This window comes from Lepisosteus platostomus, chromosome 4, assembly GCF_059453375.1.
Source record: "Lepisosteus platostomus isolate fLepPlt1 chromosome 4, fLepPlt1.hap1, whole genome shotgun sequence".
NCBI lineage: Eukaryota > Metazoa > Chordata > Actinopteri > Semionotiformes > Lepisosteidae > Lepisosteus > Lepisosteus platostomus.
In genome coordinates, this window is record NC_142614.1 from 33,909,155 (window position 1) to 33,930,705 (window position 21,551).

Genomic DNA, 21,551 nt, shown 5'->3' on the forward strand with positions numbered 1-21,551 from the left:
GCAGGGTGATATGGCTGCTGATATGATATGATATGGTGATATGGCTGCTTTCCATATACTGATGGAAAAAAGAAACACAACATTTTCTGTAATGAGAATACTATAGTTATAGCTTATGTACTTTCACAAAAAGTTGTCAATTTGTTTTAAGCTCTCTGATCAGCAATACAGTTTGTGCAGTAAGACATCACAACTTGCCAATCACACGAAAGCTCGTTAGGTGCGCTTATACCCAACAAGGTGCAGGTGGAACAATCTAGGTGGATTAGGTCACTTTTAAAAAGGCCTTAATTCAAAGTTTAGGTCACTGCAAGAAAAAGGCCACACTAAGTCAGTTTTCTGTGCATTCCATAATGCCTCGAAATGGAAGAGGCCACTGGCATGCTGCAGGCAGGCATGTCATGTACCTGCATTGCCAGACACTATGGAGTAAGCCACTCCACTGTGTCCCGACTGAAAGGTTTCAGCAGACCAGCAGAACAGATGACCATCCAATATCTGGTCGCCCTTGAGTGACCACACCAGAGCAGGACCGACACATCAGACTGGTCCGTCTGAGAGATCGTATCAGATCTGCCACCCGTACTGCTGCTGAAACTGCCAGCAGACACAATGCCTGCATCAGTGACAGGACAGTGAGGCTCCATGCTGCTGGCCTTAGAGCAGGGGTGGGGAACCTTTTTTCTGCCAAGGGCCATTTGGATATTTATAACATCCTTCGCGGGCCATACATAATTATCAATTTAAAAATTAGCCTGCTATATTTGGTCAAATTAATTAATTTAATTAACTCACCCCTAATGTGTTGGCTGGAGCTGCTTCTTTTTGGTGAGGTGTGTGATGTTAGCTGGTATTGATGATGTTGCTACTCGCAACTGCTTTTCTAGCTTAGCGTCGGTCAGTCTGGAGCGCAGTCGACTCTTAGCGATGGTAAGTTTTGAAAAGAACTGCTCGCAGCAGTAAGTTGTTCCGAACACAGATGCATATTTCAATGCATGTCTCCTCAAAGTGGGAAATTCATCATTGCTTATGTAACGTTTATAGAACTCAAGCAGTGGGAGGTTGTTGTACCTAGCTTTCAGCTCATCATCGCTTTGCAGCTGAATGATTTCGTGTTGTAGGTTATCAGGCACATCAGCTGGTTCCACATTAAATGGTGTAGCAAAGATGTTCAATTCCATTTGTTTACTTTTCATGTCCTTGAATCTTTCATTAAATGCCTCAATTAGTTTTGCACATTCACCAGCATATTCAAGTGTCGTAGAAGGCTTTTGTCCTTCCAGAGTGGGGAAATGCACCGTGTTATTCCTTTCAAGTTGCACTTTCCACAGCCTTAATTTAGCTTCAAATGATTTCACATTTGAAAGCAGGGAGCTGAGAATCTGGTTGGGGCCCTGCAGCTTGACATTCAGCTCTGAGAGGTACTTGGTAATGTCCACCATGAACGCTAGATCACACAGCCACTTGCTATCATCGAATTCCCTGACAAGTTTTCCCTTTATCTCCATGAACTGCTTGACTTCATCACGCAGTTTGTAAAATCTCATGAGCATGTTCCCGCGACTCAGCCACCGCACTTCACAGCGATAAACAAGATCACTGTACTCAGAGTCAAGATCATTCAGTAACTCCTTAAACTGGCGGCTGTTAAACCCCCTGCTTTTGACAAAATTTATGCATGACACTACTGTTGACATCACATTGTTGAGCCGCAACAACTGTGCACAGAGACTTTCTTGGTGTATGATGCAGTGGCATATAATTAAATCACTTGGATCAAGACTGAGACGATTCAGTTCTTTCTTGACAAATAATAATAATAATAATAATAATAAAAAACTTTATTTTATATAGCGCCTTTAAAGGTGGCTTCTCAAAGCGCTTTACAGGATTACAATAACAATAAATAAGAAGACTACAACAATAAATAAGAAGATTTCACAAGATAGGACACAATTATAATTACAACAATACAACAATAAAAATAGAGGAGACCTAGGAAGGTGGTATTAAGAAGAGCAGAGGGGTGAAGAATGGAACCAGTTAAGTAAAGGCTTTTCTGAAGAAGAAGGTTTTGAGTCTGGATTTGAAGGAGTTTAGAGAAAGTGACTCTCTGATATCCTTGGGCAAAGAGTTGCGGAGCTTGGGGGCATAGCAGGAGAAGGCCCTGTCGCCCATACAATGTAGACGGGCTTGGGGGACAGTAAGGAGGGCAGAATTTGAAGAGCGGAGGTTGCGAGGTAGGGAATAGGGCGATAAAAGTTCAGACAGGTATTGAGGTGCCAAGCCATGTAAACCCTTATAGGTGAGCATGAGGATTTTAAAGTCTACGTGGAATTTGACCGGAAGCCAGTGCAAGGACTCCAGGATAGGAGTAATGTGAACACTTGCACTAGACCTGGTCAGGATTCTGGCTGCTGAATTTTGGACATACTGCAGCTTGTTCAGAGTAGATTTAGATACCCCAGGGAGTAGAGCATTGCAGTAGTCAATTCGAGAGAATACAAATATGTTGATCAGCTTTTCAGCCACAGTTAATGATAGCATAGGGCGTAGTCTTGCGATATTTCTAAGGTGAAAAAAAGATGTTTTGACAGTATGCCGTACATGTGGGTCGAATGTTAAGCCAGAATCGAATATAACCCCAAGGTTTTTCAATTTTTGATTGAAGCTCAAGTACAGAGCCATCTACAGATAGGGTTACAGGACTGGCTTTACGAAGTTGATGGGAGGTACCAATAAGCATGACTTCAGTCTTGTCACAGTTAAAATGAAGGAAGTTTTGAGTCATCCAAATTGTTATGTCAGAGATGCAATTAGATAGAATAGAGACAGCCACATCAGTGTCGGGTTTGGTATGGATGTATATTTGAGTATCGTCAGGGTAAAAATGAAAGCTGAGGCCATGTGATCTTAAAGCTTACCAAGTGGGAACATGTAAATGCTGAAGAGCAAGGGGCCCAGTATTGAGCCATGGGGGACACCAGACTTGACAAGACCAATTTCAGACCTGTACCCATTGAGAGAGACAAAGTGACAGCAATCAGTGAGGTAAGACTTAAACGATTTTAGGGCAGTGTCAGAGACTCCAAACACAGTCTCGAGACGAGAAGGTAAGATGTTATGGTCAACAGTGTCAAAGGCAGCACTGAGATCAAGAAGGATGAGTATGGAAAGAGAACCAGAATCAGAAGCTATTAGGAGATCGTTGGTGACTTTGACTAGGGTGGTTTCTGTGCTGTGAAGTTGACGGAAACCAGATTGGAGGGGTTCGAAAAGGTTGTTTGTCATGAGGTGGTTATGTAACTGAAGTGTGACAGCACGTTCTAGAATTTTAGAGAGAAAGGGTAAGTTGGAGATGGGGCGAAAGTTGTTAAGATTGCCGAGAGCCATGTTAGGCTTCTATGGCACGGGGGTAATAGCAGCAGTTTTGAGGACCGTTGGTACAATGCCGGTGCTTGAGGATTCATGTGTTATATTGAGGACAATGGGACAGAGAGAAGAGAAACAGGACTGAAATAAAGTGGTGGGAATGGGATCTAAAATAGATGTGGTGGGTTTCATGCGCGTAACTAGTTTGTTTAGGGATGCTGAGTCAAGAAGAGAGAAGCTGGAGAGACGGGAACCAGAGAAGTTGGATGAGGAGGTATGGAAATTATATCCGTAGTGGAGAGAATGTGATGCCGGATGTTGTCAATCTTAGAACTAAAGAAATCTAAGAATGTGTTGCAAATTTGTGATGAGGCAGGTAATGTGGTAGGGCAGTTTGGCTTGAGCAGTCTGTTGATGGTGGAGAAAAGATGTCTGGGGTTGTTTTGGTGATTTTCAATGATGTGAGAGAAGTAGGTGGATCTAGCAGACTCTATAGTAACCTTATAATCAGATAAGTAATCTCTCCAGGCCTGATAATGTACATTTAGGCCGGAAAGACGCCACCTACGCTCAAGTTTGCGAGAGGCTGCCTTCATGAATCGCAGATGGTCATTGTACCAGGGGGCAGGGCGAGAGAAGGAGATGGTTCGAGTTTTTAAAGGAGCAAAGGTGTCGAGGGTAGATAAAAGAGCATTGTCAAGTAACTGTATTTTGTCCTCTAGAGGGTCAGAGGAAGAGAAACAGGATAAGGAGGACAGAACAGAATTTGCAAACCTTGGGTGATCAATTGATCGCCAGTTGCGGAAATTTACAGAGCGTGAGGGGGAAGTGTTAGAAACAGGTAATTCCAGATTGAAGAGAATGGCTAAGTGGTCAGAGAGGCCTAGATCAAGGGGAGAGCAGTGGGAGACAAAGGAGTCATTTGCAATAATTAGATCTAAGGTGTGTCCTTTGTTATGTGTAGGGGTACAAACAAACTGAGTAAGGTCAAAGCATCCCAAAAGAGAAAGGATGTCTTTAGCCAGACTGGAAGAGGTTGAATCAATGTGTATATTAAAGTCCCCTAGAATAAGGATCCTTTTAAATTTAAGGGATAAGAATGAGAGAAAATCAGCAAACTCACCTAAGAAGACTCCACTGGGTTTGGGTGGTCTGTAAACTGTGGCAATAATAGTAGATTGGGGAATAGAGAGATTTAAAACAAGACACTCAAAAGAAGAGGGAGGAGGTATAGTTATAGGACTTAGACTGTAAAGAAGGTTGTAAATAACAATGACGCCCCCGCCTCTGCCTGAAAGACGCGGGAGGTCAAACAAACCATATCCAGGAGGAACTAGTTGGTTGAACAGGAGTCCATCGTTTTGTTTGTGCCATGTTTCGGTAAAACACAGATGGTCAAGTTGTTTTTCTTTGATAATGTCACATAAAAGAAGAGCCTTGCTGTTAACGGAGCGGGTGTTGAGTAGCGCTGATCTGGCCAGTCTCGGGGATGCAGGGGGAAGCGGAGTGCGGTCCAGGTGCGGTAGTGAGAGGAGATTTTTTAGATCGGCGCCGGTACGTGATGGACTAACAGATGTGCGCCGAAAGGCAGGGATAGAAACTCCGCAGGCAGAGGAACGAAAAAAAACGGCGTCCTGTGCTGCGATGGATGTAGCGAGTCGGTCGTAAAATCCCAGTAAAACGGCAGTAATCGAATGTGTCTTTGACCAGGAAGGAACTTTGTTTTAGTTGAAGAAGTTGCAGTGCAGTGTGCCTCAGAGACATGATCGATGAATCGAGACGGGAAGGAAATCCAGATAAGGCGGTAGCAAGTGGTGAAGGTCTTCAGTTGAGTAAGTTCATAATGCAGTGGAAGTCGCATTTGTGAATTTGTAACGTGGAGCGGATAGCGTGAAGCGGATGAAAATAGATAAATTAGAAATCAGTGTAATCGAGGAGAAAAAGGAAAAAAAACATAAATAAGTAGATAAAAATGAAAAACTGGTGAGAGGAGCGGCAGCCAAGTGCGCCAGCGTTCCCTCTCGACCGGAACCGGAAATGATGAAATTACAAATGACAAATGCAATTAACCCTTTTTGCGAGCCAACCATGGCTGGAGCTCCATCTGTAGTAAGGCCACTTAACTTTTCAAATGTTAGCTCAAGCTTTTTGATTGATAAAACAAGTCTCTCAAACAAGTCCCCACCTCTTGTAGTGCCATGCATGGCTTCCAGTGACAGCAGTTCCTCTTGCGTGTCAAACTCTGCAGTTATCCCACGAACCAAAACAGCCAGTTGGGCAGTATTTCTTATGTCCATTGTCTCATCACAAGCCAGAGAGAAAAACTGGAAATCTCCTGCAGAATCCTTCAGTGTTTTTTCAATATCTTGTGCTAAGTCAGTAATCCGATCTGAGACGGTTCTCCGAGACAAACTAACACTCTGAAACAATTTTACTTTGTCTGGTGCTAACAACTCCGCAGCAGCCACCATGCACTCTTTCACAAACTCTCCCTCTACATTAGGCCTCAGGTTCTTTGCGATTAGCTCGCTCACTACATAACTCGTCTGAATAACGTTGTCTCTGTCACAACGAGGCCTAGTGAAAGCGGTTGTTGTGATTCCAAACTCCGCTGAAGAGTATTGATTTCATCCAGACGCATTTGGCCTCCCAATTCATTTCGTTTAGCATGTTTTGAGCTGTAATGATGCTCCAGATTGGCTTTTTTCATTACTGCTAACGCATCGCCACAAACTACGCACACAGGTTTGCCTTTGACTTCAACAAAAAAATAATCATTTGTCCATTTCTCTTGGAAAGATTGACACTCTGCATCAACTTTTCTTTTCTTTGTAGTCGCCATTTGTAGGATGTCACACCACTTACGTTTTAATAACTATCCAGTGTGTGTGTCGCCAGCGACGCAATTATTTTGCTTTGATCGCTGTTCTAATCCTGCATCCTGGATTTGGAACATATCCAACGTTCGTATCATCGACTCTTGAGGTCTTTTCTGTGTACTGTAATTTCCTTAATCTTCATCTGAGATTCAGTTTTTGCGAGGATTGTTGATCGTTGACGTGTGGATAAAGGTTGGATTGGAGTTATCGTGTCTATCCCGTCATGTACTCATATGTGTCCCGTCTATCCCGTAATGGACGTTCCTTGCTTGTCCCTCAAAATGTACGTTATTATTATGATTCACTTAATATACATTTATGTTGCTATGAAAAAAGCTCCTAGATTTATTGAATTTCGAGTCCCGCCTGCGTAGGGCTGGGCGATATGGCCAAAAACATTATCATAATAAAAAATTTCATATCAGTCGATATAGATAATTATCACGATAAATGTCAAATCATTATTTCTTTCAAGTTTAAAGGCAGATTTTTTCTCGTGAGTGAAAGTTGAAGAAACCAGACAGTTAATTGGTAAATCAAACAACTTTTTATTTTAAGAACACAACAATCACTTGCCAAACAGCAGAAACATTAAATAAATCTGCCCGGTCTGCAACATGCACGCGCGCAAAGCATAAACATATATATCCAACATTTATCAAACTTTTGTTAAAATTATATCGAGGAAAATTAAAATCGCGATAATTATCGTTATTGAATTATCGCCCAGCTCTATGCCTGCGGTTGCCTTGGCAGGGCCAGACCAAATGATAAGGCCCGCGGGCCGGACGTTCCCCACCCCTGCCTTAGAGCAAGGCGATCTGTCAGAGGCCCTCTGCTTACACCTCCTAGACGTCACACCCGACTGGCTTCGGCCAGACAGAGGCTGCAAAGGACTCGTCAGCAGTGGCATCAGGCCCTCTTCACGGATGAGTCACTCTTCAGCCTATTCCACGCAGACGAGAGGGCCAGAGTGTGGATGAAGTGTTGAGTTTCTTTTTTCAATCAGTATATATCTCCTAGCTCACAGCAAAACTCCTATTGACACAGTTGATTGAGAAATGTTTTGGTGATTCCAAGAAAAATGTACCAGTTAACTAATTATAAAAAGGAGACCAGTTTTCTTCTTTCTGAACCTGAAGCAAAAATATAACATTTGAACTTTCTGCCTTATTTTGCAAATATTTCAGCAGTTTGCATTGAAGCATCAGTAGGCTGACAGATTTGATGTCAGTTTGTTATTGTTTTTACATAGATTAATTTTCTCTTCATAAAGAGTAATTGAAAAATGGGGTTATATTCTGATCACGTACAGATGCAGCCATTCAAAGTACGCGGCACAGACACGTACCGCGGGTAATTGGCTACGGCCTCGTGCATCGTGACGCAAAATACTGCGGTACGTGATTGGTTGACCGACAGGGGCACTCGTGGTGCGTTGGTCGGTCGTAGAAAGATTTAAATGTCTTTACTGTGCCCGTTTTAGTATTGAATATTTATATGGAATTTTACCACTGAAGGGAAATCTTAGTAGCTGAGCATAAAAAGAATAGGAGCATACTGTAACGCGTGTGAAGGCCATAAACGATATTAATTTTGGAACATAAACATACAGTATATGGCTGGTCTCAGTACTTTAAAGAAAAAATACACACCAGTATTCCATTTCTCCCTAAACATTTTAAGCATCGAAGTCTTTAACTAAGGTGGTACTGGAATCAACAAGCATTCTTTTAGAATTTGATTAAAAGGGAATATAATATGGAATCGCGTATCTGAAGAAATTAATAACGATATAATAATATTCATGTACCGCAACACAAGAATAGTACACGCTGTACATTGTCTGTTGATAATGTTTCTGTAGGGCTTTTTCAACACTCCTCATGTACCTTGCCAGTGGCACTGTGGGTTAGGTTCCCGACTCACACATCACACGTTGGGTGTTCGAATCCAGCCGGAGCCATGACTTTTTTTTTACAAACATTTCTTTGAAAAAATAAAACTTTTCCCTGGGTCAGAGATTAAATAAAACTTAACTCGCACCAAACAAATTTATATTTCTAAATATCACAACATGATCGAATTTAAGTCATTTTAATAAAGAATAGTCACCTATGCGTTACAATATAAACATTTATATTGATTTAAATTGCGTTTTGTTTTAAATCGCAAACGCGTGTTTAAATATGTGTTTTTTGATTCACAATCAGACAAATGCAACATAAATTGATATCTTTGTCTTCTAAGTATCTTAATAAACTTTCATCATAGCTTTCTCACCATTTAGATGTATTTTTCTTGGGATCTTGGGATCAAACGTGGAAAGATTAGATTGTAATCGTATCACTGTATCACTGTATCACTGTATTTTTTAAATACATTTTAGAAAAGTGTAATCTAAACTAAAAAGCTGTACACCACCTGCTATAAAGATACATATTGTAATACTTTCGGGTTTGGAAAGGACGGACACAAGAACTCAGACTTGCGGAGTTAAAGCAAGTTAAAGCCTTGATTTTATATATCACCTTTAAAAGTGGCATCTCAAAGCAATACAGTAGATGTAAAAACAGTTAAAAGGACCACAGATTACAAAGTAAATACCCAACATTGATTGTACCCATCTGTCATGCTAATAAAGCACCTTGAATTGAATTGAATTGAGAGAGAGGGGGGGGGGGGAGGGCGAGCGAGAGAGCACAGCCAGGACAGGCAAATAAGATACACTCCAAAGACATTCACAACAGCGACATATCATAAAACATTTGCACATATTGTTAAATTATTATTTGTTTTTCAGGAAGTTAAAAAAACACTTGAATTACTTATCCAGTCTCTCGAAATAAACATATTTTTCAAGCAATGCAACTAACATCGGGCAATGGGTTTTTTTTAATCCAAGAATGACAGCCACATCTTAAATCTTGTCAGTCAGCTCTTTTTTCTCTATTTGAATTGTGGTGATTCAAACAACTTGGGATAACAAGTGGTCTCAAAGTCACCGAGCTCACAGAGCTTCAACAACAAATGACAATTTCCTTAGTCCTTCCTTGGTCTTCCTGAAATTGTCAGATTATGAGTGAATAAAAGCATTTTATTAAAAACACGTTTGCGTTTGTTTGGGAGCTATATTATGTATTTTTCATATGTAAGATATAATGATGTGTTCCTGCTTACACATCGCACGACTTTAAAAGCTAAAAAAACAGGTTTCGATTCACATTATCTGGTGAGCCTTGTTTTGTCAAAGGACAGCACACTCTCTCTCGCTTGCCCTAAACAGACAATACACAGGGGGTAGGGCGAGAGAGAGAGAGAGGGGGGTGATATGTGAATATGATAATACACAGTTTAAATTTAAAAGCTCAAATGATGTACATGAGAGGTTAAGCTTTATTGGCTCCTCCTGCCGGTTTTACAAGGTGATTCCGGATACTTTCCAGCATGATGTCATATGACGCGATATACCGCGTGATACTGCGTTTTCATGCGACATGCCCACCGTGGTGTACCGCAAAATACCCCACGCGTTTTGAATGGCTGCATCTGTATAAGGACGTGAAACATTTAGAGATGACAGTAGATTTTTTGGGATTTGACATAAGGAGCTCTAATAAGAAAAGTACTGATAGTTAAGTCCTCTTGTATTGCTGTGTTAGGTGTTAGTAATATAAAATACTAATATTAATAACAATGCACTTTCACAAATTCATCCAAGAACAGAAGAGTTCTTGTCCTCTGACAAGGAGAGACCAATAAACAAAATATCTCTTCCTTCCAACCCCTGCAGCTCCTTATATATCATGGCAATAATTGTGAAATGTGTTCTTCTACAGAGTATATACTGAACCAGTATGAGCCACATGTGAGAAAAATAACCTTTTCTTATTTGTTTAACTGAGTTTCTTTTGCTTTCTTTCTTTCCCCCAGGTGAGAATGATGCTCATACACTCCACTGAATCCCCATTTGCTCCACTGGAGGCTGTATTGTATCACTTGTTTTTTGCAAGGCAGTCTACAGTAACTGAAGCAAAGGGAGCTGCCAAAAGGAATTCTACAGCTGCCTGCTCAGATCTGAAGGTCAAATCAGCCAAGAGCCACAATGGTTCAGCAGTCCATGATACAAATGGCAACATTTCATGTGTTCATGAAACAAATGAAAATAGTACTGATTCAAATGACAATGGTGACACAGTGTCCATAAAAACGTGCAACAAGAAAACTGATTAAGACCAATAAAATGTCCTGTGTCTTCTTATTTTTTAAATCTTTTACAAAACCTTGACGTGATTTAATATAAGCTGAGATTTATTTTCTTATATGTAAATAAAACAATACTTAGGTGTAAAAACATTGTTTATAAACATTGTTTATATCAGAATGCAATACATTTTTGAGGTATTATGATGAAAATGTGTTTAAAAATATAACTATGTTTCTGGGTACTTTTTACTGTGTAGTTTTGTTAAACTATGATGGATATGATTTTATTATTGAAAAAAGTTTTATTATAATCCATGCAAGGTTTCATATTATTTCTAAAACATGAATCAAGTTTTTCAGATCTACAGTATATGAATGCTTTGAAATTTTTTTTGACATAATAAAAGCTACTTTCTCACTTGAACTTTATATAACAGTTTTGTCTTTAATTTTAAGAGCTCAGTATTTTTGGGAGTTTCTCTTTTTTCCCCACTGATGTCATTGAGTGGTGGTGGTTGTGTGCCATCGAGTCAATATAAACTCATGGCAACCCTATGGACAGTCCACCGTAGAGTTTTTTTGGCACAATACAGAAGTAGATTGCTAGGGCGTTCTTTCATGCAGATAGTGCAAGTGTTGTTGATGTTGTCCCTCCACCGCAAACACCTCCCCATACTGCTGCTGCCCAGTATGGGTTATTAGAGAACCTTGGACCCGACATGGGACACAAACCCACTACCCTGAGATTATGAGTCTCATGCTCTACCAACTGAGCTAGTCAGGGCTGTATTGTCATTGAGTATATCATATGAAATAGTTGACAATGAGTGCGTAATCTTATGGTACCTTTTTTTTGGTCTGCTTGGCATTAACTAATTGTTGATCAGCTCTGAAATATCTGAACAGAATCCAAGATAAATATAAACTTATTCTAGATGCTCAGTCAAGATGTTCAATTGATGATAAATCCATTCATCTATTTTCTAACTGCTGCTTAGAAAGGTACAAAATGGGGTACACCCAGATGGGACAGTCTATCACATACACAGATACATCAGACACACTCAGTTTAGTTAAAAAATTAGCAAATGGATGGATAGAAAAAGGAAGAACACCTTGTCCATTAAAGGTTCATGCTACAAGGGTTCTCAACATAAGTACTGAATGTTCTTATTTCTAAATTAAACATTCCAATAGACTACTTATAAATTTTACATATTGACTTTTCTAAAACAAATAGGAGTATTTGCCAGATCTTTTTTATGTTCAATATATTGCTTTAGAAAGCAGCCTAAAAATCTGTATTTTCGGCTCTTCAAAAAAGCAATTTTCTCATTATTTGAGTTTTTCCTTATAACTGGTTCTTTCAAAAGCCTTTTGTACATGTTAGCTTCATCTCTTGTGAAAGCTAGCAGTAGCTCCCTGCAGAAGCTATTTGCTATGAAAGGCTGAAGTCCTTGCTTCACCCTTATTCTCACTAGAGACAGACTTTTATGTTGCTTTTTCAAAGTAATATAAAGAAGCTATCTCAAAACGCAGTCACCACAGATGATTGACTAACCCTAGCATCTTAAATTCTTCAAAATCTTCTTTTTGATTGTGAGTTTCACCAAAACTTGCTGTGCTTGCCAAAAATGTACTGTACACAACATACTTTTAATTGTATTTCTTTGTTAAACTTAGTATTTCCACAGTGGTGCAGAGCAGAATATGTTCATTATATTCATTATATTTAAATTCAGGTGAAAAGAGCATGAAAGTGCCACCATGGTAAACATATACAGTAGAAATAAAATTACACTGTCATTCCCCACAATGACGCTCTTAAAGGCCTCAAGCACATGCTAGACCAACGCACAGTGCTTGATCCACCCACCCACACTCTAGTGCATTTTGCGGAATTGGTTCTCACACTCAATGCCTTCTCATTTAATAACCTTTTTTATCAGCAGGTAAGTGGAGTCGCCATGGGCAATGGGACCTAGCTATGCCAATATTGTTGTCGGCTGGGTAGAAGAACGCTTCTTTTCTTCCTATTCTGGCTTTGTCCCTGACCTACAAACGATACATCGATGACTGCGTCGTTGGCACTACATGCTCTAATGACCAGCTAGAGCACTTCCTGCATCAATTCACTAACTCTCACCCGTTCCTCAAATATACAGTTAATATATCTTCCACCACTCTTTCATTTAATTCCATAAATTTATCTATTAACCATCCCCGACTTCCTACCTCGGTCTATTACAAACCCAAAGATTTACACAGCTATCTCCTGTATAGCCTGTTTCACCCCACTCACACCAAAAACTCTCTCCCCTTTTCACAGTTTCTCAGGCTATGTCGACTCTGCAGTGACAACATTGATTTCCAGAACCACGCATTTAAAATGCATCCTTTTTTCATCAACAGAGGATATCCCACCCATGTTATCGATAGGGCCCTCACCCGGGCCAAAAACAGCCCTCTGATCATCACCTCGATCAGGAACTCCTGGTCTCACATCTGCATTCCTTTGGTGCTTCCCTACCACCCTAACACACTTTCTATCCCCAGGACCATTATTAATAACTACTCCATTTTACAGGACGATCCGTCCATCGGTACACTTTTTTCTGACCGCCCAATTATCTCTTACCGCCGACCATTCAATCTACGTAAACTACTTGTTCACTGCTCCCTTGACCGCACTCAGCAATCATCCCCACCAGGCGCCTTCCCCTGCAACAGAACTCGCTGCATCACCTGCAAATACATATCTAACAACATGCTCATTCAGGGCCCCTCAGGTCAATTCCAGATCACCCAGACGACATCTTGTACCTCCAGCAACCTCATTTACTGTATCTCTTGCAAAAAATGCCCAACTATCTACGTTGGGGAAACAGGAAGGAGACTGTTCAGGGATCATGTCAGGGCTGTGAGTTTCTCATTTCACCTCAGACAGCCATGATCACACTGATCTCTCTGTCACTGTTCTCAAAGCAGGGTTTCTCAACTTCAATAGCAGAAAGACAACAGAAACGAAACTCATCCTGAAACTAGGTTTACACCTTCCCCTTCTCTCAGTGACAGACTTATTTTTGTGTAATCTTTTCTACTCTAATGCAGATTTTAACTTCACACCTTTCTTCACCCCTCTCCTTTTTGCACCACCTGAGTGGCCTCTCAACCTCTCCCGCCTCCTCCCCTCCTCCCCTCTACCAGCTTTTGTTTTTCTGTGCTATTTAATCTTTGCTGTCTGCCCTGTCTTTCTCACACCTGAAGAAGGCTTCACAGCCGAAACATTGTTTTCTCTCTTCTCTTTTCAGCATGGAATAAACCTATTACTTGTTCCTTTGCAGAGTACGCATGCTGATGCAACTACCCACCTGAACCACTACAGTAGAAATACTCAACAATCCATTGGCTAGTTCCTTGATGACCTTAAACTTGGACTGGGTTGATCCTCTTGCTCTGTGCTAAGACTGTCCTGGTGCAGAGAGAAAAGAGAGAGAAAGCTTTGTCAAGAGCTGTTGAGGACAATTTGCACATTGGTCATGTGGTTGGAAAAGTCAGAGTGCTGGATTAATTTGGAGAGAAAAGAGGAGTCAGTGAGTTAGTCAATTAAAGTTGGATGCTAACTTTTAAGGTTCTACAACACACCTGATGATTGGTAAGGATGTTGTCAGGTATAATCCTGATATCAACCCTGCCAGTTCCTCATTGACAGATTGGTCGGTGTGTGATGGACAGAGACTGAAGATCCCTTGTGCTGACACAAGAAGTATACCAGACTGAGGGGAGTCATGCTGTGCCATATATCATTAGGGTGTTTCACAATGGACACAGCTTTATTACATCCTGGTCCATGGCCCACATATGGAAGATTTTTCTTATCGGATTGGTTCCTTTGTAGCTTAATTCATCTGCTTTTACAGACAGGCCTAATTTACTTTCTCATGGTAACAGAAATATTATTATAAATGTTTAATTACACTTAATTATAATAATAAACCTTGCAGCCACAAATACGGGGAACCAAAGTTTCAATCCAAGTACTGATCAATTTTGTCATGGAAAACCTCAGGGAGAATTTAAACACAGCAACCAAAAATACAGGTTGTGTTACAATACATAACAATACAGTACAGATACAGTAAACATGAAAGACCTTAACCCTATACATACTGTCTAAATTAACATAATACTTGCATCCTAGCCACAATATTGTGTACAGCAGGCTGATTAATTTGATTAATTAATCTGACAATGAGAGGGAGGATAGTAATTTGGAAATGATAGTGGTTGTTACTGTACTGTTACTCACATTCATGACAATGTTAGTGCCCTGTTAATACATCCTAGTTGTTCTCTGAAATAAAAGTTATGTTAATTGCAGAGAGGGAAATGTATACTCTGCTATATCTGCTGTATTTCTATTGTTGAAAATTACACATGTACTAGTTATCCATACTGTATGTGACCTATTAAATATAGTATGTCTGCCATTGATTTAAAAATGATCCATGTTTCATTTCACAAAAGCACTGTGTAATAATGCAAATTGCCTTGGAAAAGTATCCATCCAATATAATGTTGTTGAATTTCAAATTATGTATACTGTACACAATTTTAAAGTTAGCAATTTTAATCAAAACTTGAATGTTAAAAAAATACAAAATAAAATAAAAGGGTAAATTATGTTGATTGATTAAATTTTAAGCCCTTTGTTATGTCAAACCTAAATTAGTTCAGGTGTGAAAGATGTGAGACCATAGAGAATTCTGCCCAATAATTCCTCTGCAATAAGAAAAGTTTCATGATGAGCTCCAAATTGTAATTTTGTCACAGAAATAATACAGCTGAACATTTGTTGACACAACTGAATATCACAGAATATTCAAAGTAGCGGCTACAAAATATGGGTTAGCAGACTAATTATGTTTCTCCCCATCTGCTTCAACTCAAGGTTGGTCTCAAGTCCTGAAGACTTCATGATTGTTCAATTTGTGACGAGTGACTAAGCAGAACGCATATACGTTTTCTGAACCAATTGGACATCCTATGTCACAGGACCAGGGGACAAAAGATTGGACAAGCTGCAACTGGATCCAGCACTACTTTCCCTGCAGAACTTTGAAAAACCTAATCTGGCAAAGCATTTCATAGCTTATAGCTATGAGAACAGAGCTATTATTCAATACAAGTATGATGTTTGATAAAGATTGCAAAACGAGTGAATATTTACAGTAGCATGAATGATGATGTGTTCGTGTGAGACTGATTCGTATGAGATTAACTACAATAACAAATATTACAATTACAATATTACAATTAAGTACAATATCAAATATTACCATCAGAACATAATATGTTATAAATTGCTCTTCCTTGTGTGCAAAGTTGGTAATGATTTAACTAGAAAGACTCAACAGTTCTTGCCATACTGTAGGTCTTCCCATCAAGTATTAACTCAGGGGAATGAACAATTCAAAATATTTTAGTTTTGATTTTTAATTTCTTTTGTCCATGAAAGTGTTCATTAAATGCTCAGTTTGAACAAACACTGGAAGTGGGTGAATAATTTTGCGAGACCTACAGATATTAAATACCTATCACCAAATACTAAAATATTGTTCTGAACAAGTATTTATTATGACAACAATTGGTTTCTTTTTACCTGAAAGTTGTCACTCAAAACTATAATGTGGAACATAAACTTTTGAGGAAAGTATACTATTAGAACTGAATTACAGTGTACTTCAAATATTTGTTTCAGGGTGGCACAGTAGGACCCTGAGTTCAATTCTGGACTTGGGATACTATCTAAATTTGTATGTTCTCCCCATGTTCATGTGGGTTTTCTCCAGGTGCTCTGCTTTCCTTTTACTGTCCAAATATGTACTGGTATGTCCCTGGTATGAGTACTGTATGTGCATGTCTGTATCTGTGTGCTCCCTGTGATGGACAGGTTTCCCATCCATGGATAATCACGCATTGCTCCTGTTGCTTGCAGGGATTAGGCTACTTTTGAGCTTGTACTGGATAAAGCTGTTAGAAAATGAATGGATGGATATTTGCTTCACATAATATATTCAAGGACTAAGAAATAGCAAAAAGTAAAATTCAAATTGGAAATTTTTGGAAACATAATTTACATAAAAATGTTTTTAGTAAAATATAGATAATTGAAAATAAAAACATGTATTGGTTGTACTCGTACTTTATTTGTTGTACCATTTTGATCATCAGCAAACATCGTGTTGCTAGTCTTATTTTTATAAAATAAGTTAGAATAGTCACCATAATTGTAAAATTAAACAGTTCTCACTGCTTTCTACAGCTATGGTGCATCTGGCTAAATAACACATGATTGTACTTATCCTCCAAGACATGAGCTTGGTCTAGTATCGTAAAGTGAGAAAAACAATACGCTTTGGTTAGAAAAATAATACGCTTTAGTTTTTATAGATGGTGTCAAGATCTAAATAAAATGTTTCTGTTTTAAATGATTTGGCTTGGATCTTATGGGAAAGTGTTTCTGCAGAACCATTACTTAATCCTGGCAATGATTTAATTTCCACATTAAAAGGCTTTTTGTCTTAAAAAGATGGTTAGTTGTTTATAGTTTGTCCAGTTCCATTTGAGTATTTTAGTCAGTTTTATTAATAGTAGTTAATAGTAATTAATTTTCCTAAAGAAAACCAAAGAACTTTAGATGTGAAGGTGTACCACTCCAACCACCACTGACGTCCAGTATCTACTTCAGTGACACACAGCGGCAATTTTGTACCTGCAGCCCCACTATCAGATACAGAAGAATATATGTACTTCAGCAATTCAATTACCTAGGAAAATTTAGGTAAAACAAATTCTACAAACCCCAAAGTGGAATATAATCAGAGCATCAGGATTAACACCCCTACTCTAATTTATAGTGGCACAGGATCTTTAATGATCTTTATCAACCTTTCTCATCTGAAGGACAGCACCCTCTACTGCATAGTCCCATACCATGGCAATGGTTTGGGTATTCTGATCAGAGATGTAATAGTGCTGCCTAGTGGACCACCAAAACCACTTATGGCAGTAACCTAATTTTCCATTGAGATCTACTATCCCATTACCATTCCGTTACTGACAAGGCTCATCTTGCCTAGTTTCTGAGATCAGATGTGATCAGGCTAGAAAGTGGTAACTAATATTTTTTACATAGATGATAGAAAACAGAATTTGTTCATTTCAAAATAGAATACCATTGATAACAGAACTGTGGTGTATGCATGGTTTTGAATCAGGCTTTTCATTGGAATAAATCTGAAGATCTGAAATTAGGAAATTGATAGATGGGATATAATTTCATGTCCCACTGCCTGCTTCGTTCTTATTAATTTTCCTGCTTTTCTTGCCAGACAGCTTTAAACACACTGCAGCCAAAGATAAAACGACTGCTCAAGATTTCCATGGAAAAGCCATTCTGTGGGTCCACATACAGTAGCAAATTTTAAATGCAATGCATATTAAACAGAAAACGATGGCTAAATTGATTTTTGAGGCTATTAACAAAATTAGGCTTCAAATCCAGCAATGTTGTCAAAAGGTTTTGTCTGTTATATTTTACTTTTTTAAGTAAAGGTGCAAATATTGGAAAATAAGCCTTGTTCCAAAATGACTTAATCAGCAATTAAGTACAATCCTACATTTGTACATCGATAAAGCTAATATAAGATACTAATTGGCTTTTAAAACTGTTACAATGCATTTGTGATTAAAGGATTAATACTATTTTGGAAGCAAGAACTTAAAAGGCTTTATTTTACATTAATAAAAGTCTAGAAGAAAAAGCTAATATCTGGGCCACATACTATAGCATTTCCTTGAGCTCATTTGAATAATCAATAATTTTCTGGAAATTATTTTACCTAACTTGTTGTCCTTGTATTCAAATTGCATTTAGAAGATAGCTCTTATGTCAATGTCCATAATGTCAATTATGGATGAACATCAATCATGAAAATCATGTATTTTTCCAAGCTTAAGTTAGGCTTTCTTATTTTCTGATAAACTGTTCTTAGTGACAATATCAGTAGCTAGCAATGTGGCAATTATTTTGTAAAGCAAATCTGGTCATACAACCTCAAGAACCTAAAAAGGAATAGTCTTTACAAGCTAGCTTTTGTGTTATCAACTTGCTTGAGATAATTATGTGGGGTGATAATGTGTGTCGTGGTATGCTTTCTCTCCTAAAGTAAATACTGTTTGTTAAGTGATCTTGCATTACTGCTAAAGTCTTGCCAACTAGACCGTTGCTGAGTTACATTAACCTTGTACTAGTGGCATGCCTTTGGATATAGATTTAAACTAAAAGAATAGGCAGCCTTGTCACGACCACCAACCTGCCCAAACCAACCCCCAAGAGAACCAATCCGTAACAGCAACAGGGCGATAATTACAAACGCTGCCGCACGTGTTAACTCAACATCAGACACCCTACCGTGCGGCAGGCTGCACTATTTAAGCGTCTCCAACCCGCATGTTGCTGCTTGGTATTGAGTAAACTCCTTGACAGCTCTACCTAGCGATTTCTACAGATGCAGCCATTCAAAACAAGCGGGCAATACCGCATTATTTTCCGGTGCGCTTCACGCAGTATACTGCAAGTTACGGTATTAATACCGTATATTCTCACATAGCGCCGCATGAAACCGCATGATACCGCAAATAAAATAATAGTATCCCGAATTTCCGCAAGGTGGAGCTAATAAAGCTCAACCTTTCATGTTTGAGCTGTCGCCATCAAAGTCTTTACCGAAGATATTACTAATAGTATTTACAGTATAATGAATGACCTTGGACAAGCTGTAAACTCAATGTATTGCCCTGGTCCACAGTCTTTTTTTCATTCACCTTTGTAAAAGTAACACCACAGCATTTTGTTGATCCAATCACGCATTTGTTTCCAAACATGCAAAGTACAGTAATTTTTGAGAATCTCCGATTCACCATACCTTTCACATGCTCGTAGAAGATATTGATTTAGGAACATGTATACTGTACTGTATACAGTATGTATATGTATATTTAATGTCTTTACTGTGCCCATTTAAGTATTGAATATTTATATGGAATTTTACCATAACGTGTGTGAAATCCATAAACAATATTAGTTTTGGAACATAAACATACAGTATGTAAACTGTATATGGCTGGTCTCGGTACTTTAAAGAAAAAATACACACCAGTATTCCATTTCTCCCTAAACATTTTAAGCATCGCAGTCTTTAACTAACGTGAAATAACGTGTATAAAAAGTGGTAGCAATGAATTGCAATGAAACCTATAACTTGATTCTTATGGACGCTTGGTCCCGCCAGGGATTAAAGAAAAACATGGAATCGCTTATCTAAAGAAATAACAGTATACAGTAACTATGTTCATGCACAAACATAAGCATGTTACATTATTAATTTGGGTGTCTCCTCTTGCCAGAAAGCGCTAAATTGCATTTTGAGTGCGGTTTTTGACTTTTTTTAAATTACAACCCATACATAAGCTGATACTGTTTAGACTTTTAATTATTTTAAAACTGTATTACAGCAGCACAATGCACAATGCAACGTAAATCGCTACCTTTGTCTTCTGCGTAATAATGTTCAGAAATAAGAAATAAGATTGCTCATAAATGTAACTCCAAGGTTTACTCCTAGTTGCGGCACACACAATATATACAGTAAAAAGCCTCAAGCACTGTGTTAGATGTGTTTTCGACGTTATTTATGCTTTTATTAATGTTGTCGATTTTACGGTTGCAATTCGATGTTGATTATATGTCGCGGCGACGTATATATACGTATAGCCGTATTTTCGCCGTGAATATACATATATTTGATGAATCACTGCCCACTGGGAATGGTTTTTAATCACCATACTTTTATGGTACATGACTTTGCTAAAATGTATTTAAAAATAAAAACGATTACAAATGCCAGCGGAGAGAGAGACACACACACACAGTTTTTCATTGTCAAAAAGTAATTGTTTTTTACTTTGTCAGCACGCAGACAAACGCGTTTTTAATAAAATGCTTTTATTCATTCTAAATCAGACTCACATTCCCGAATGTCCCCCGCCACGGTCAAAAAAGGGAAATTTTAGTAGCTAAGCATAAAACGCAGAGGAGCATAACGAAGGTCATAAAGGTCATAAACGATATTAACTTAGGAACTTAAACATATTATGTAAACTGTATGTTGCTGTTATTGGTATTTTAAAGAAAAAATACACACCAATACTCAATTTCTCCCTAAACAGCGGGAGGGGGGAACAAGCTGCCCAGCTGTGTGGAATGCTACAGAACCCCAAACAGGCAATACACACTAGCCGAATATTTGACCAAGATATCCAGACACAGCTGTATGAGCTCCACCAGTAAAACTCAAAGTATTACGCTGGTCCACACTATTTGTAACGACTTTATTTTTTCATCGACAAAAAGTAACACCCGTCACAGCATTCCGTTGATCGAACTAACAAGGATGGGACATTAGCTAGCCAATATGATAAAGGAATAACTTTTTTGTTTATTTCTTTAGCACATTTATTTGAACATTTCCATCGATTGTACAAGCACTGAAAAACTGTTCAATCCCTAGTTCGTCAGGCATTTTCTTTTACTCTAACAGATATAAAAACTCCCTTGCTTTTAACAGAGCGTTTCATAATTTCTAACAACGAAAATTATTTAAACTGCGACACTTTTATAATTCAACGAGAGTTCAAAATATCACAAGGATCCTCAAGAGATCAACAAAGACAATAGAAAAAGATATGTGTACTGTATAAGATACTGTCCATGGGAATCCAAGCTTTTTTATCCACGTAAGTAGTCTTTAAAATTTCTTCATTACACAGTGAAGTCAAAATTCCGGGATGTGCCTATATGTACACTGGGCAAACGTTTCGAGGGGAAATTCTTCCAGCACGGGAGTACCTTTAAAGCGGAGACGACGGCACCGGATATTTTTGGTGCGCCCTCTCTTTAAAGCCCTGGCCAAATATGAAGACAGTACGTACAGTTATAATTCAAACTGAATTAAAAACTACACATCCCAG

At 38.7% G+C, this 21,551-nt stretch overlaps 1 protein-coding gene and 1 long non-coding RNA gene across 3 annotated transcripts in view; one reads left to right on the plus strand and one right to left on the minus strand.

Annotated features, from left to right (window-relative positions):
• tmem38b (transmembrane protein 38B) overlaps positions 1-10,891 on the plus strand; it is a 74,887-nt gene extending 63,996 nt beyond the window's left edge. For both annotated transcript variants that reach the window (XM_088629454.1, XM_088629455.1), the window contains one exon: positions 10,185-10,891. In XM_088629454.1, the coding sequence (XP_088485580.1) occupies positions 10,185-10,484 (300 nt within the window). In that variant the 3' untranslated portion in view covers positions 10,485-10,891. The remainder of the gene's footprint in view (positions 1-10,184) is intronic.
• The window catches only part of LOC148673145 (uncharacterized), a 43,026-nt gene extending 28,775 nt beyond the window's left edge, over positions 1-14,251 (minus strand). The window contains exon 1 of the long non-coding RNA XR_015935949.1: positions 13,829-14,251. This is a non-coding gene — a long non-coding RNA (uncharacterized LOC148673145). The remainder of the gene's footprint in view (positions 1-13,828) is intronic.
• Positions 14,252-21,551: the final 7,300 nt, after the last annotated feature.